The sequence below is a fragment of the Semicossyphus pulcher genome, unplaced genomic scaffold (genome assembly GCF_022749685.1).
Source record: "Semicossyphus pulcher isolate SPU_LCO1_2020_fin unplaced genomic scaffold, fSemPul1.0.p SCAF_9, whole genome shotgun sequence".
NCBI lineage: Eukaryota > Metazoa > Chordata > Actinopteri > Labriformes > Labridae > Semicossyphus > Semicossyphus pulcher.
The window spans coordinates 19,456,397-19,472,706 of record NW_027211770.1 but is presented as its reverse complement, the minus strand read 5'-3'; the positions used below and the strand labels follow the sequence as shown (position 1 = coordinate 19,472,706).

General features: G+C 41.1%; 1 protein-coding gene across 2 annotated transcripts; it reads right to left on the bottom strand.

Annotated features, from left to right (window-relative positions):
• Positions 1 to 1,713: 1,713 nt before the first annotated feature.
• On the bottom strand, positions 1,714 to 14,837 carry snx27b (sorting nexin 27b). Of its 2 annotated transcripts, none has more exons than XM_069657060.1 (13): positions 14,414 to 14,837; positions 10,307 to 10,538; positions 9,925 to 10,117; positions 9,784 to 9,848; positions 9,591 to 9,695; positions 9,406 to 9,484; positions 7,260 to 7,423; positions 7,078 to 7,167; positions 6,434 to 6,583; positions 5,562 to 5,690; positions 4,624 to 4,683; positions 4,477 to 4,539; positions 1,714 to 4,362 (listed from the first exon to the last, which is right to left on the bottom strand). In XM_069657060.1, the coding sequence occupies exons 1-13, from the start codon at positions 14,743 to 14,745 to the stop codon at positions 4,318 to 4,320; spliced, it is 1,707 nt and encodes a 568-aa protein (XP_069513161.1). In that variant the 5' UTR covers positions 14,746 to 14,837; the 3' UTR covers positions 1,714 to 4,317. The 2 variants fall into 2 exon arrangements, with proteins under 2 accessions (XP_069513161.1, XP_069513160.1); XM_069657059.1 differs by having other exon boundaries at positions 4,491 to 4,539.
• Between the last annotated feature and the right edge of the window lie 1,473 nt (positions 14,838 to 16,310).

Below are 16,310 nucleotides of genomic sequence, written 5' to 3'. Positions count from 1 at the left end.
AGTGAGGATCCTTCTGCAGACCTAATGCAGTAACCACTTAAAGTCCCTAAGCTCCCTGTTTCTATGTGTCTCCACTTCTCACACATACACTTGTAGTGTCCACTTACTGTACGCTACTGCTCGTGTAGAGCTGTCACATCTGTACTGTGCTTGCTCATGTGTAAGAAAAAAACAACAGAGGGAGAGAATATAAAAGAAGGAATTGTAGTTGGTATAATGAGCTGTATTTTAATAGATTTTAATTGACCGGACAATGTCAAAGATCAATTTCAATGAAAGAAGGAACTGACTATACAATATTCTCTTTGTTCACCCACGTATCAGCTTTTTTTGGTCAGCTTTTTCCACTTTGATAGTGAAGAGGAGGAACGAGAACGACAGCCTAACATTTCATAGTAAATACATTTTAAGAAAGTGCTTGTTGAAAGTTCTACTTCTAAGATTACATTACATTAGCAAACATTACATTAGCTAGTAAATACTTTAACTAGAAAGTGCTTGAATTCAAGCATTTCAGAGACTACATGACGATAGCTAACTTTACATGAGCTAGTAAGCACTTAAACTACTAAGTGCTGAATTAAAGCATTTCAGAGACTACATGACGTTAGCTAACTTTACATGAGCTAGTAAGCACTTAAACTACTAAGTGCTGAATTAAAGCATTTCAGAGACTAGATGACGTTAGCTAACTTTACATTAGCTAGAAACTACTGTAACTACACAGTGCTCGAATTCAAGCATTTCAGATATAACATTACATTAGCTAGTAAGTAATTTAACTAGAAAGTGCTTGAATTTAAGCATTTCAGAGATTACATTAGGTTAGCTAACATTACATTAGCCAGGAAGTACTTTAACTACGCAGTGCTTGAATTCAAGCATTTCAGATATTACGTTACATTAGCTAGTAAGTACGTACTTGTTATTAGTTCCTAACTAACTACAATTGTGAACTATTAGTTATAACTAAAATTATGTTTGCTTGCATTTCCTATGGTATTGTGTTAAACTATCAAGCAGTAATATTACATTTCAGCCATTTCCTAGCAGTATTATTGTCTACTAGGTGGCTGGATGCTAACGTTAGCTGTTGTCTGACCATCCAATATGTTGTTTTATCTTGAAATATGACCCCTCCTGATTTTCTTTCCTTCTTACATTTGTTATAGAGAAACATTTTGGAAAGCTCAATTTAAGCAACAATATCTGCTTGTTCAGTTTCATATTATTCTTTCACTTCCCGAATATGTGATCATGGTGTGGTTTGATCAACACCAAAGTCAGACTATGTGCAAGACATCTCTCAGGACAAGGTCTCTGGCACAGATGTTGGCTTTTCAAAATTCAGATGTTCCCACATAATATCTCTCAGCACCAACAGTCAATAGCCATTAATTACTGGGTGCAGACACTCCATGCAGGTCGATATGGAACGGCTGTTTCACTGCCTGTGGGGTAATTGTCTCCCAGATCTCATTAAAAGATGTTGCAGTTGGGAAGAGATGAAGAGGCCCACGCAGGAGAGAAGAAGAAAGGAAACAGATGTGGGTACACAAAGAGAGAATGAGTGTGAAATCATCTTTATAGAAATACACTCACTCCACTCATGGAGAAGCTTCAGGATTTGGCAGTCCTTGACTCATAACTCCCACCTACACACACACACACACACACACACACACAAATAAACAAATGACTAACTTTGCATCAATAAATTGGTTTATTTAAAAGAATATGTTACAATTTATTACAGTAAGCAACGTAACCAAACACTTTGTCTTAAATTTTACATTTCAACATGTCAAAGAATCTGCAGCTTGTCTATGTCCTTCTTCTTCTTAGCGTGTCACTTTGAAAGCCAAAATCAAGTGATAACCTTAACAACAGACTGAATTTAACATTGTATCTTACTAAAATAAATAATGTTAGTGACACTTTAGTCAGGATGAGAGAGATAAAGTGAGAGAGGAGGAGGCAGGGGGGAGGAGGCGCACTTAGAGGAGGGCAGATCAGACAATCGACCTCATCAGACATGGTCCAATAAACAGACAAGAATCCTGGGAAATCCGTTCTGCCTTTAGGACTACACACACCCAATCTCTCAATTCAAGGCCCAAACACATTCAATTAAACCTCATTTACACACCCACGACGTCTGCTGAGGCTCATTAATCAGGTAAAACGGCTTCTGTGAACAGCGGCATCATTATAACAAGCACTCTTAGTAAGAACCACTGATGTAGATCTACTCTTTGCTTGCTCGTACATAAGCAAAAAAACTGTCAATATTGCCATTATGAGCTTGAGTAATGGCTCGGCAATAATTGATTATTGGCATCATATCGGGATCACATGACCTGTTTTTTTTTGCTTTGAGCATCAAAGAGATGATCTAACATGTGATTTTGCATAATTAAGCAATGTTATAATAGATTGATTTTGATATATATTCTTATTACTACCGTGATAATGAAGCATACTAAACTGAAACAATAGGAGAGCTGATTTTGTAGAAACTACTTTTGCTTTTGGATAAACTAAAAACTTAGAAATGTCAGAAAAAACGTCCTTCTATATGCGATAATAATGCTATTTATATTTGATGAATACAGCACGGACATAAAAACATTGCACTGAGCAATTATAAATATTTAATGTCAGTATTAAAAAGTTTTATGATGTAATAACCTGTAATTACATTTTCTGTCTATTTGTCAGTCTGAAGTACTGCATCATGAGATAATTATGTTATAACTTATATAACATAACATTATTATTATTATGACATTATTCTAGGAATGAGAACATTAACTGGGCTCATTTAGAGGGACATTAAATTACACTGTTTATTACATCACACTGCAGTTGCTCCACAGCCTGTAGTGAATGTGCACACTTCATATCTATCATGTTGATGAAGGGTGCAAGCTGCCGTTTTTGCAAAGAAATCTTCTTCCCACTTAACCTGAATCTGGAGTGCACGAGTAGTTTAACAGAATAGCAACCAGCAACAAAGATAAATAGTGCTGCAGTTTGAATTACAGGCGGGTTATAAATCCTGTGGGGGCTCTCTCATATAAAGTAATCACAAGCTGGGGGAGAGCAGACAGGACGAGATGGACCCCTGCTGTCTTGTAGGGGTAATGCACATAAAACATACTGTACTACACTGCCCCTTCTCTAATCAATGGCCCACAGCTCTGCTGTGGAAAAAAAGGAGTGTTCAGGTAATACTATAAATACATAGAAGTTTAATGCATGGCTCTGCACGCTGCACATAGCAATTAATGATACAGTACATTATCATACTGTAGTCAGTCAGTCAGAAAATTAATGTAAACAAAGCACAGGCTAGTTCTAGTATTATTCCCACTTCCTGCTTCTTCGTGTACATTTCCCAAAGTTGGAGGTTGTTAATACTGTTGGATAAAGTGCAACACTTAGGTCTAAGTTATAACATGTTCCCGCTCATGTTTCCAATCAGGAAAAATGTGTCCAACAACCCTGCATAATGTTCCCTTTCTCTCCCCCTTCTCTCATATCGCCACATTACAAAGTTAATAGTTTTCATTTATAAATGCAAACATAGCGGCAAACAAATGAGAATGTATGTATGTGACATAATTCAGGCGTGACTTACATTCTGTGGGCCTTGCTCTAGTTGGCGCGGGGCCCCCCTCTGCACACTTTATTCCCATGCACAGACGGACTTTGCACGCTAACAACTGGCCAACAAAACAAAGACACTGCTGCTCTGATCCAAAAATTGAGAAGCTTAGTGTCTCCCTGTGGTCAAACTCTCAGTATCCCTCTTTAGTGTTTTCTGTGTTCCCTTTTCAAAGCACTAAAAGCTTTCACTTTCCCTTGTTTGTCCAACAATATTATCTTATTCACTTCAGCTTTTTCTCCCCGGTAGGACAACATCAGAGGTGGCTCAAAACCCCCTCATGAACACGTCACATTCCACTTTAAGTCCCAATAAGAAGAAGGCTTGCATGAATCCATAAGTCTATAGATGCCTCATTTCTTTTGACAGAGCTCTACTTAATGCTTGATTATGATGTGCTGGATTCAAGAGTTCTGGTTCATGTGTCTATAGCTTTTTTATGCTTCTGTTTATTCGATTTGTTCATTTGCAGATGCTTGTTGGTTTGCGTGTATCGGGAGGGTTCTCAGGTCGTAGCTGATGGGAGTGTAAATGATGACCATGTAGCTAATAGCTGAGTGTTGCTTGGTCTGGGAGGCTAGATGAGGGCCGCACTGAGCGGAGTCGTGTGACGACGGTGGCTAGTTAAGAGGTAACGATCTCCCTTCCTAGGTGCCTCCATCCCTTCTGTGCCTCAGCAGCTGGAAAATATTCTGCAACAGAAACGGCAATGAAGACGAAGACAGACAAACTCAGAGACAGAAGACAGAGAAATGCACTGAGGCTATTGCTGATTATCAAACGGACAGAGGCAGGCAAAGCCTTACCTTGCCACACATACCATCTTTACTGCAGTTCTTATTGTCCTTGTCTGTGGCCTCCTCTTCCACCTGTAGAGACACATGTGTATGAGTCAAGGATACAAATAAATGGCTTACATTACAGTAGTTATTCTGATCGATGTTTCTCCTCACCTCCTTCCTCCACTTCAGCTCACAGAAGACTCTCTCGAAGCACTCGTGCATGTAGTTGAACTGAGCAGAGAATGCAAAGAGAAAAACATGCATTTAGATTTTGATACATGAATAAGATTGTTGTTGATGAAGCTTTTAAAGGAAAAGTATGACATTTTTAACGCTTATATGCTTTCTGACAGTTAGATAACTAGAGGCATACTAATCTCATGACTGTACTGTAAATATAGTTCGATAGCCAGCAGCTGGTTAGCATAACTTAGCATAAAGACTGGAAACAGAGGCAAAAAGCTAGCCTTGCCCTTTCAAACAGTAACTAAATACAGCCAGAATTAGCATATTATACCGCTTTTGTTTAATTCATACATTCATAAGTGTAAAATTAAATAATCAGTTAAAGGGGGAGTTATGTGTCTGACTATTTCTTGGCAGGAACATTAAACTTCCTGGAGGCCCCACTGGTTGGATGGCAACTGCTTATAGTCGACAAATAATATAGAATTAGTGTCACTGAAGTGTAAATTATTTGTACACTGCAATTTTTTTTTTAATATAGCAAGTAGAAATGATGTGTTAAGATGGCTTTAGATGTGATGTTTGGCAGCTTTTTTGTCCGGTCTTTATGTCAAGCTAAGCTAACCGGCTGCAGTAAGCACATACAAATATTTCCCAAAACTATTGATCAAAATTACAGCAGTAACTCTACTGATCTTTAGCTTCAGCTTTTTTACTTTACAATGAAAAGATGTTCTGAATGTTTTTGATGAGTATCAATATCAGACGTCAAACTGAACAAATAACAGATGGAACCGTGAGATCGCCTTCATTGAAAATACATTTTCTTCACATCCTCAGTACTAGAGGACTCAGGACTAAAAGAGCTGCTCTTTCCCTGTACTACTACAGCACCTGTGTTATAATATGTAAGTGAAACTCACATAGGGTGTAAATATCTTGACCCAGCGTGGTTTCTTCTCTCCTCGTGCGTACTCGAAACAGAAGGCCATGCCCTCTTCATCCGTGTCCCACCTCTGCATCTCTCCCCAGTCGAATGCAATCACCTGGTTCTGAGACAACACTGAGGCTTAAGTACACACGCTCCAGTATAGTGTATATATATTTATGTTTATACCATACACTGTATTAAAAGATGGAGGACATGACAGCTCCCGAAAAGTGAAGCCAAAACATTGCCCCCTGACTGGCTGCAGTATAGGTCATAAAGCCCGCCTCCTCCATGTAAACAGATGGGACATGAGTCAAACTATAAAATCAAAATACACGCCAAATAAATGTTTCTCAAACATGGTTTCTGTCACTATAGTTAGTTCTTATCATGCTGATTTACATCCAAGACTTCATTTTTCTGACAAGTTTAGTTTTAATTAGTTATTTGATGCGGTAAAAAGGATGATTGACAGCTCTGTTGACAAATACGGCTCCTCCTAGCAGAGTAGAGGAGGATCAGCGAGAGGAGACGTAACTAAAACAATCACTACAGTCATTGAAGTTTCCATATCTGTGAACGTCCGCTTCAGACCGACACAAGAAGCTGTTCTGCTGTTAAATACGCCATTTTTTTTCAGCAAGTTAAGTGTGTGTTTTGGTTAGCAGAAATGGCTCCACCTGCCAATCTCTACTGCGCAGCTCTGGCTCCAAATTAAGTCATCACGCGCTAGATGGCAGCACCTGTCACGGGGGGTATTTTGGCTTCAATTTTGTACAATGACAGCAGATGGACGCGTCGTCCACCCATATACACAGTCATTGGTTTATACAAAAACGCACACAAACAAACAGTTGCCCTTACCTCGAGGGTCCCTTCTTCGGTGCAGGCGTGCAGCTTGAAGTGGTGAATGCTGATGGCTGTGATGACATGGCCTTTACGTCTGGAGTCGCAGGAGCAGTGGGGGAACATGATCTCGTTGTAGCCCTCGCAACTCCGCAACAAACTCAGATACTGAGAGAGACAGAGGCAGAGGACAGAGGAGACAAGGTAGTGTTTTTTTAATGCAATATGTACTTCTAATGCAGGATGCACCTCCTGATATTAGATCACTAGATTAATAGCCATACAGCAGTAAGACTCTAGTGATTTGAACTGATCTAAAAACAAGGTCAGAGAGTTTGATATCTCTAAAATGAGCTTAGTTCAATTTACAGACAAAATAGATCTATGCACCATCAATGCACATTTCCATTTCAAAGAGTTGTATCTCTGACGCTCTACTCAAACCCACACTCTCACTGTTAGACAACCTCCACCCCCAGAAGACTCTGCACCTGTTTGTTATATCACACACAGTGCAGGGAGACCGAACAGGTGGGAGAGAGGGGATGACATAAGACACACTGAACTAAAATGAGTAACACTCGCCGTCTCTTTCTTTGTACATGACTCGGAAACAGTAGTAGAGTAGCTGTGTGGTGTGGGTCAGTGTGTGAGAGACTTACCATGGACATCTTCTTCTGCTCGGCCAGCTTCTGCAGCTGGTAGGACTTCTGCTCTGCTTTGATGAAGCCTTTCTTCACATCATCCACAGCCTGCAAAGATCGGGCCAAATAGAGGACACTGTTATAAACTGAACAAAAACACATGTATAAATACCACAGAGAAAACAGACACGTGCACAAACCTGGTGAAAGAAGTAGTTGACAGCGAGCTGGTTATCATTGAGCAGGATCTCCTCTTCTGTAGTGAAGAGCCACTTACGCAGGGTGAGGCAGGTTCCAGGGATGGCTGAGGTATAGTTCTGTACATAGAGTTTGTGGGGGAACTCGTTGGGAGCGAGCTTACGTACTGAGGAAGAAAGACACAGGAAATAAGGAGAGAGGGAAGGAAGGAGAGAGTGATATGCCATCCTTATATGGCGAGGAAAAAAAGTGTTCTTTACACATGAATTCGTTTGAATCTTTTTAACTTATTATCTTTTTGCTTTCGCTTCTGATACATCAATTAAAAAGTGTGTCAGGTTGTCGCTTTCCTTTTTAGACTGTTTGCCTTCATCTGAGCGTCCAATTTGTTTCTTCCTTTTTGGATTTTCACTTATTTTTGAAGTTGTATCTGTAGTCATCGACCTTTTCTTTGTTTGTTCAGCCATAGTAGATTACTGTTTACTCGCAACACTTGCAGAGACCAGAAAAGCAGCCGCTTAGCTCCGCCTACCCTCTCTGGTAGACCAACCACTGCTGGCTGATGGAAAACGCGTCACTAACTGGGCGCTGCTTGTGTTTCTTTCCGCGAATTTTGCAACACACACCCAGTCCATAATAATACTACATACTGCAAATGCAAAGGCTTTCATCAGTGGGCCATAGGCTCAATCACCATTGTGTTACCTCGTTCGGTGATAGATAGTGACTTAACAGACATTAATTATAATTAAAATTATTACGAGATTTTTACTTTTTTACAAATAAACATTTACAAATATAATATAATATAAATCCCCACTTATGGCCCCTATACATGCATGTTGGTGAGTGTGTGTGCAGACTCTTGTGAGACCCTTCCTTCTGCATCTATTCTGTTGTTTTGCTTTGCACAGGCGGTTTTCAGGAGGGGCGCTGTTGTGGTTCCCTGAGCCAATCACAGCGTATAGGTGAGTGTGGGAGTGGTTCAAATTAGCAACTGGGCCCCATTCAGACCGGCGAACATGGCGGAAGAGCGATGCAGAGTAGGTCTTCTTTCTGTTGGACAGGTCGGTGCCTCAAACTGAGTAGGACAAGCTAACTTGCGGTTAGCATGCTAACACAAAGGTAACCAGCGGTTAGCACGCTAGCGCAAAGGTAACCGTGATGCTGTAGGTGTTAGCTCGGCGGGATGGGCGTGTGCCCGCACAAGAGAGTGAGAGTAAGCATCTGGTGATGAAGAGCCCAGGAGGAGGGGCCCAGTTTGAATGTGTTGCTGACAAAATGCAAGGAAAAATCCTACTTATTATACCTTTAAGGGTAATTACTACAAACTAACAGAGTGAAAAAGAAAAAGATGAACCACAAAACAAACATAAGAGCACGGGGTGTTACAGAAGTGGGAACAGAGGTGCTATAATGAGAGCAAAACTAAGGATCAATTTCAAGAAGTAATGACGAATGAAAGAGTCGAGTCGAAGTTTCTTTGGCAGGGAAGCTTTGGCAAAGACTAAGGGCTAATTTATCTCCACTTTAAAGCAGCCAACAATGGGTTAAAAGGTTTAAGTCTTCAGTTATACTTCATAATACATAAAAGGTAAAGAAAATATCCTCAAGCCAACCATGAAACTAAAAAGGAAACCAGTGTGAAAGGGCTACAAGAAAATTGTCTTTCCTCCAAGAGGAATTGAAGCCGTTGTCTTTCCTCCAGTTCTGAAATAAGAGAGACATCTGAGATTGTACGGCATGCAAATATTCATGATCCTCCTATTTACATCAGATGAAAACATGGACGACTTTCTCCACCTCACTGAGGGATAAAAGAAGTTTACCTTCAAAAAGAAACTATTTTGAACTGCTGTGACCTGCACGGAAAACAGAGCGCACAGTTCATGGAGATGCTGTGTGGGTTCAATCTACTTCTGATATAGTTTCATTCAGTTGTTTTCTTTTTATATCTGTCACATCCTTGTACAGCGCCAGCCTTGAAAAAGCGAGGACCAGTTGAAGTGACAAATAAGACCATTCATGTACAATGGCCTTTGGGTATTTCTTAGGATATTGAGAAGGATGGCTGTTGAAGAATCAAAGAAAAGTGTAGAAAATAACCATATGCACAAATTCAAAGCTCCATAATTAGTTTTTACTAACCGAAGGTGTGGTTGATGACCTCAAACAGAGCAAAGTAGCTTGCTGTTACACTGTCCATCCCCAGCTTCATAACCACAGCCTGAAAGAAAGAGACAGAATAAGAGAGGGTTTAAAAAGGAGTGTAAACATTTGCAACCTGTCTGTGATAACATCATGGCTAGACACAGGCCTGTGTTTGTGTTTACCTGGTAGACTTGGTCTGTCGTAGAGTTTTTGCGAACTCTGACAGTGAGCGTGGTTTTATCAGGCATGGCTATTCTCAACTCCACATCCGACACGCCGTTATAGTTCTGGGTCATGAGAAGGAGAGACAAACTGTACGGTGAGTCACAAGCAGAGGGAAGCAAAAAGACACACATGTAGGTTGTTCTTTGTTACCTCATCTGATTCAGACAGGAACTCCTGCATGATGTCACTTTCTCCAATTACCCGCACAGAGCACACTGCGTATGAGAAACAAATTACATTAGGTCATTACATTTACATTCTGACTCTACTAAGGTTTTATAGCAACCTGACCTTTCTCCAGGTATTCTTCCAGGCCTCTGCGTCGTGCGTCCAGCTGCTGCTCCGACAGAGAAAAAGGCCATTTCCCGGGCAGCTTTGGGAACGTAAAGTTTGCAAACTCCCTCTTCAGGTTTTGGTGTAGGATCACAAACTCACGGTACCGCTTAGAGCACAGCTGCCTGCCTGCCATGTACACATTATATACCTGGAAGAGAGAGAGAGAGAGTACAGAGAGAGAGTAAGGCAAAACAAATGTCCTCAAGCAATGACTGGGAAATATCTCAGTTAAAATATCTACTTCCACAGCTAAATCCATACGGAGATATTATTATTCATATTCTCATCCACTACCTCCGCCTCCTCTGAATTAGCCATCACCCACAAGTGCACCCACCACAAACTTTTCCTGGTTGAGCTCAGTGTGTTTGTAGCTCGGCACAGAGATGGGGACAGCCTGCTTGTCCGAGTAGTCGTAGCAGGACTGGGCCGAAACGTCGTCTCCGGGATCCAGGCAGTCGGCCTCCTGCGGCGGGACCGACAGCACGGCCAGCACAAGCTCCCTCTCTCCAGCCCGGATCAGGTCCACCACCTGCTTGTGGGTCGCTCCCTCTACATTCACACCATTACTGTTGAAAATATGAGGGAAGAGATGTAGATGTTGGGGCGGTAAGAATATTAACTGCTTACTTTTATAACTATTATCTGGTATACTTTCTATTCATGCAGGGTATTTTTCATATAGTGCGATCAACAGTATCTTGTTAAAGCTGGGGTACGCGACTTTGGAGAAACCAGAAAATCACTTCCGCTTAACACATAAACACGTACTACCTCTGTGATGCAGGAATACTCCACAAGGGAGCACTGGTGAGAGGAGCTCAGTGCATCATTGTTATTGCTAATTGTATCTAACTACCTTTCTCTGCCTTCCTTGTGCAACCAGCAGGAGCAATTCGCCCCTGGAAAAAGCCACTGTCAGTCAAAGCTGGTGTTCTCTGTAATCGATAGAAGCAATAATATTTGAAATTGGCGCCATAGTTGTGGAGAAAGTTGTACATTCAGCTTGTGGTTTCGCCCATTCTAGATTACTACAACACCCAGCATGCATTGCGCCCCTCCCCCTGAAAGGAACAGCCCGGCGAAATATGACGAAAACACACAGGTGGATAGTCAAAAATCTTCAGGTCTGCAGTCTACATTTCACATCTGAAGATTTTGAACGAGAGTCCTAGATTGAGGAAGTGTAGTTTAGAAAGCTCCCTGGCTTCAGCCAGATTGCGCATTTTACGTAGTCTGGCGGAGGTTTTCCAGGGCCCACTGGAGAAGCGGATAGCGTCCTCCAAAGGCACAGAGCGACATTGCATTTTTTTTCCTGCCATAATGGCATTAGCTCCCCATAATAGCATGATAGGACTGAGGTTGTTAAACCTTTTAACACTCAGATCATAAGCAAATTGTGCACAAGCAGAAGTGTGAAGGTAGAACGGTATGCAAGTCATCAAATCATTAATGAAATGATTCGTAGAATACATGAAAGCCTATAATTGCCAAAACTACTGAATTTGTCCTGCCAGAGTATCAAGGGAAAAGAGCAACCATTTAAACATGACAGTCCTGACTAGTCCATCAATTCTGACTGAAATGGCGAAGAATGTGACGGCTTTGTAATATAGTGAACCAACCCAGAGTGAGCGAGTAAGAGTTTGTCCTAAAATCACTCTGGGTTCACATCTTCCCTCCTCTGGAATGAGACCTTTGGTTTATGTCATTAGCAGGGCTGAACATGAGCAACACGGGGCGTGTGCCCTCTGGCAGGCATGTGTCAGAGGCATGGCAGCGCTGCTGATGACAGGACTGTAGTGACCTGACCTATAGTTAACTTATCTCAAAACAGCAGCAACAGCATCTCTTTGAAAGGCTCTCAGCATCAGCTCTGACTGATCCTAATGTTGTGTGAAGGCTGGCAAATACATATTCAAACCACGCCAGGATGAGATACAGTTATTTGTATTATTCTGCGCTTTATGTTTTGTGCTAATAAAATGGCTTTTGCAATTCAAACAAAAGCTCGGAAATATGAGCACGAATGCATCAGTTGGCACAACTTTGACTTGAACATTTTCCAAATACTTAAGAAGCCAGAGCTGCCTCAAATGTTCTCATTTTGCACAACTTGAATGCAACCCAGTCAATTAATAACTGTGTGGCATAAAGTTGCCACACAAATATTTGGCTCTGGTTTTCTAATACAACGGCTTCTGGGTTGAACTTTAAGACTCCATACTCAAGTCTACTGCCCCTACCATACAAGCCCTGTTGCCAATGTCCACTCTACCTGACCATTACCAACAATTGCAACCATTCTTAAAGTCTTTAGGGATACAGTATGCAAAGGTTTTGTTTATGCTTACTCTCGCTTTTAATACGATCTTCAGAGCTTTCACATACTGTATAAAAATGTGCCAAACTCATATCCAGATAGGCCCACAACTGTTTTGTCTTTTATAACTGATCCAGTAAATGTGCGATGAACACAACTTCCAGTGTTCACAGCTGGAAAACCTTATGTGTCAAATCTAGCTCCTTCCTCCCCAGAAAAAAAAGGAAAAGAGGAAAGAATTGTAATCAAAAAAATTCAAGAATACCTTATCACGCTGATGGAAAAGTACTGTAAACCCTGTACTGCTTTTAAGTAGTCTTGCTTGCTGATTTGCACAATGTTTATGTACGTTAGAAACTGTGACTGACGGCTGATCTTCTATGTCAATGCAAGCGATTAAAGTGAGATGTTGCACACATAGCAATGCAAACAGCAATGTGTTGGTGAGATAATGTAAGTAGAAATAAGCACAGTGTGATAGGAGAGGAATGAAAAGAACCATCTTGCAGGTGTAGTGTGAGAGAGAAAAATTGTCCCCGCCAACACAAAATACAGACTAAGCATTTTGGCAGCTCTTTCACTCCAGCAGCTTTATGACTATATAATAAGCACCTGATGTAGTGGCCTTTGCACTTGCCATATCAGCACTTCTGAGCATGAAAAATAGTTTTTAAGAGACATATCCCCCGTGTGGCATGTCTTTAGATCCTTAGCCTTTATAATTTAAAGTAATCATGAATGTTTTTTATTTTGTTCACATCATAGAGTGATTATTTTTGGAATTTATAAATCTATGCAAGCACACATGGCAAAGATACATACATGATACACTAAAATCAGGTATATTGATTTATATTGCACAGTTAAAAGTGGTTGCAGTGGGCATGCTCAGAAGCAGAAGTTAAACAGAAGTTCACTAATACTGCAGCTAGTATGCAGGCACTCCACTAGGTGTAGGCCTATGTTTACAAATGGTGTGCATACCATGCCTTGATAGGAGGGCAAAAAAGCATCATGCACCAAAGTCAAATCTTCAACTAAATGACTATGACAAACTAAACAACAATGAATAAGATGTTAAACATGTGTTGTCCTCTGCAAAGGTGATAAAGTAGATGAGACAGCCCCACATGAGTCTCGTGAAGCACTGTCAGTTGGCTCTAACATAAAATGGTGCACATTTGTTTCAATGAATAAAGCCAATATTCAAATGATGATACAGACAGAGATGACTTTCGTTGGAATTATCCAAATGGTCAGACGCATATACATGCATTCACATGTCTGCATATAGAAATAATGGGGTCAACAAACTGCCAGGTTACTGCAGGCCATTCAGTAGCAATGCAGTGTGCAAAAGCTAGCCAATGAGATGCTGAATTTAAGAGAGGGAAGCCAATCAGAATTGAACTGAAAGCATCCCTCCCTTTCTGCATCACCTTATTCAACACAAACAGACACACTGAAGGACCAGTTCCGATGCTGAGTTGTGTGCTGCGTCTTCCTCTCCATAGCAACAGAGCCTAACATCAGCAAGCCATCTCCATGCATACCAACGTGCCATTGAGAACAACCACATCTGTCTGACATGCAGCACGCACGCGCTCACACACACACTAGTAGGAACATCAAAGCCATGTGTGGTAAATTTACAAAATTCAGTGTTCTGGTGATAATGACTTTCCTTGTTTATACCTCGAATTAATGTAGGCAATGTAAACTTAATCAGATGCAGTTAGTAATGTAGTAATATTACACCCTGTATCTGCTAACAGGTATATGAATATCTATAAGGACTGACTTCAGGATATTTGGCATGCTGTGAAGGAGAGGAATAGGTTTCAGTATGACGAGAATCTCTAATGATCCCAGGATGTTTCCTCTCTGATACACACAGACACTCCTTTCATTAGGATGAACGGCTATTCTGCCCTGCAAGACCAGTATGATAGTGCATGCACACACAGGCTCTATGGTGGACGACACTGGTCCCAGTAAAGAGACGGTGAATGATGCTCATAGGTCTTGCTAGCCTCGATTTACATTCATTTTGAGATGTTATAGTGATTGGTACATTAGTTATGATATGCTTTTGGTTGAGCTAAGATAGCAGCCACTTACACCTCAAGAATTCTGTCCCCCTTCGAAATACCGGCTCTGTCGGCGGCACCTCCCGGTAGGACAGCACTAACATGCTGCAGAGGAGCGTACAGTTCTCCGTTAATGCTCCGTAACTGCCCACCTTCACTAACTTGTCCCCGAACATTGAAACCATAGCCCGAGTCAGACTTCACTATTCGAACTAGCCGTGGGCCTGAAGTAACGGTGGTTGCCGTCTGGCAACTGTCGCCGGTGCCCGGTGTAACGTTACCGCTACCGGAGCCATTACGAGAGGAAGGGTGAGGCAACTGAGGGACCGGTGAACATATTCCTTGTCCCTCGACGTCCGCCATCTTTTCTACTGTATTTGTATCATCCACTCCAATTCAGCGAGCAATAAATATCCTACAAACATTAGCTGGTAGTAGCAGGCTAATCAGCTTGGCTAGCTAACCGACCGAGATCACCGGAAAAAGCCGAGAGAGGCCGATGATTCACGAGACCGCCCCGGATGCGTTCCATGTGGGTCACTTGAGACTCCTTCTGAGGAGGGCATCGCTGAGGCCACAAATCTGTATGCATGCAAGTGAGAGTAATTTTCAGACTACATATGCAGTGTCATATACGCCTGACTGAAACTCACTGGTTACCAACCTGTGGATACATTTTTATTCAAGGGGTGCTCACAAACTATTAATAATAGAAAATAAATATGTAGCCTATTAGCCTATTGTTTTATTTTTTCTGACTTTTCTCTATTTTGGTTTTAAATTATATTTTAAACTATCTTAAAGTCAATTTAATTAAGCTATTCAAGATGGAAAAATCTTTGTTCTTCGAACTCATTTGCTACAGCTGAGACACAAGGGGGAGGCATTGCAGAGGATTCATGAAGCATCTTTGGTGGATAACATGATGTGAAAAAGAAAAACAACTAACTGAATATTGGTAACAAATATAAGTCAGTTTGTCTCTACCTCAGTGTTATGTCCTATTCAACAGGACAACTAAAAAACAGTGACATAAAAGGTCACGTATGCTAAAAGACATTTTAATTAAAGTAATAAGCTCAAAGATTTTCTTTTAAATACATTTCCGTTCAGTCACTTTCTATCGCCGAATGAGGGAACACAATGGTGATTGAGCCTATGGCCCACTGATGAAAGCCAATGCATTTGCAGTATATAGTATTATTATGGACTGGGTGTCTGTGGCGACATTCGCAGAAAAAATCACAAGCAGCGCCCAATTAGTGACACGTTTTCCATCACCCAGCAGTGTTTGGTCTGCCAGGGAGGGTAGGCGGAGCTAAGCAGCTGCTTTTCTGGTTTCTGGTTTCTGGTTTTTTATTGATTTTGAAGTAATTTCTGCAGTGGATTTGCAGTAGAGGGAATAAGGCACAGTAGTTTTTACAATAACAGTATTTCATTAAAGCATACACACAAATCCTTAAACAAGACCACATTTATTTTTATGTTTTTTAAGTCCATTAAGCCATCTAGGATTCATCTGAGTGTGTTTAACCAAAGTTTTCTCTCAAAGCAAACACTAATGACATTCACTGTAACTGTAGTACTGGCGTAAGTTCGAGCACTCTTTTTTTATATAGTACTTGGTGTGAGCTACGCTAATGTTCAACTTATTGTCTAACATCCAAAATATGTAAAAGACGTCATTACAGCCTCATGTAACTATAGTGCTCAACCTTTTCCTCTCACTTCTGTCACATGAAACTCAGCCATGTGCAGTTCAGCAAGTTCAGCAAGACTTGTTGAAGGCAGCCCCTGGGGGATGCTGTGGTCATAAAAAGGCTGGATGAACACTGTGTTCAGATCAGGTATGTTATTGCACAACACACCTTCAGTAAGTCTAATGAACAGTATAGATTATTTCAACAGATAAAGTGCGTGCTAGATGT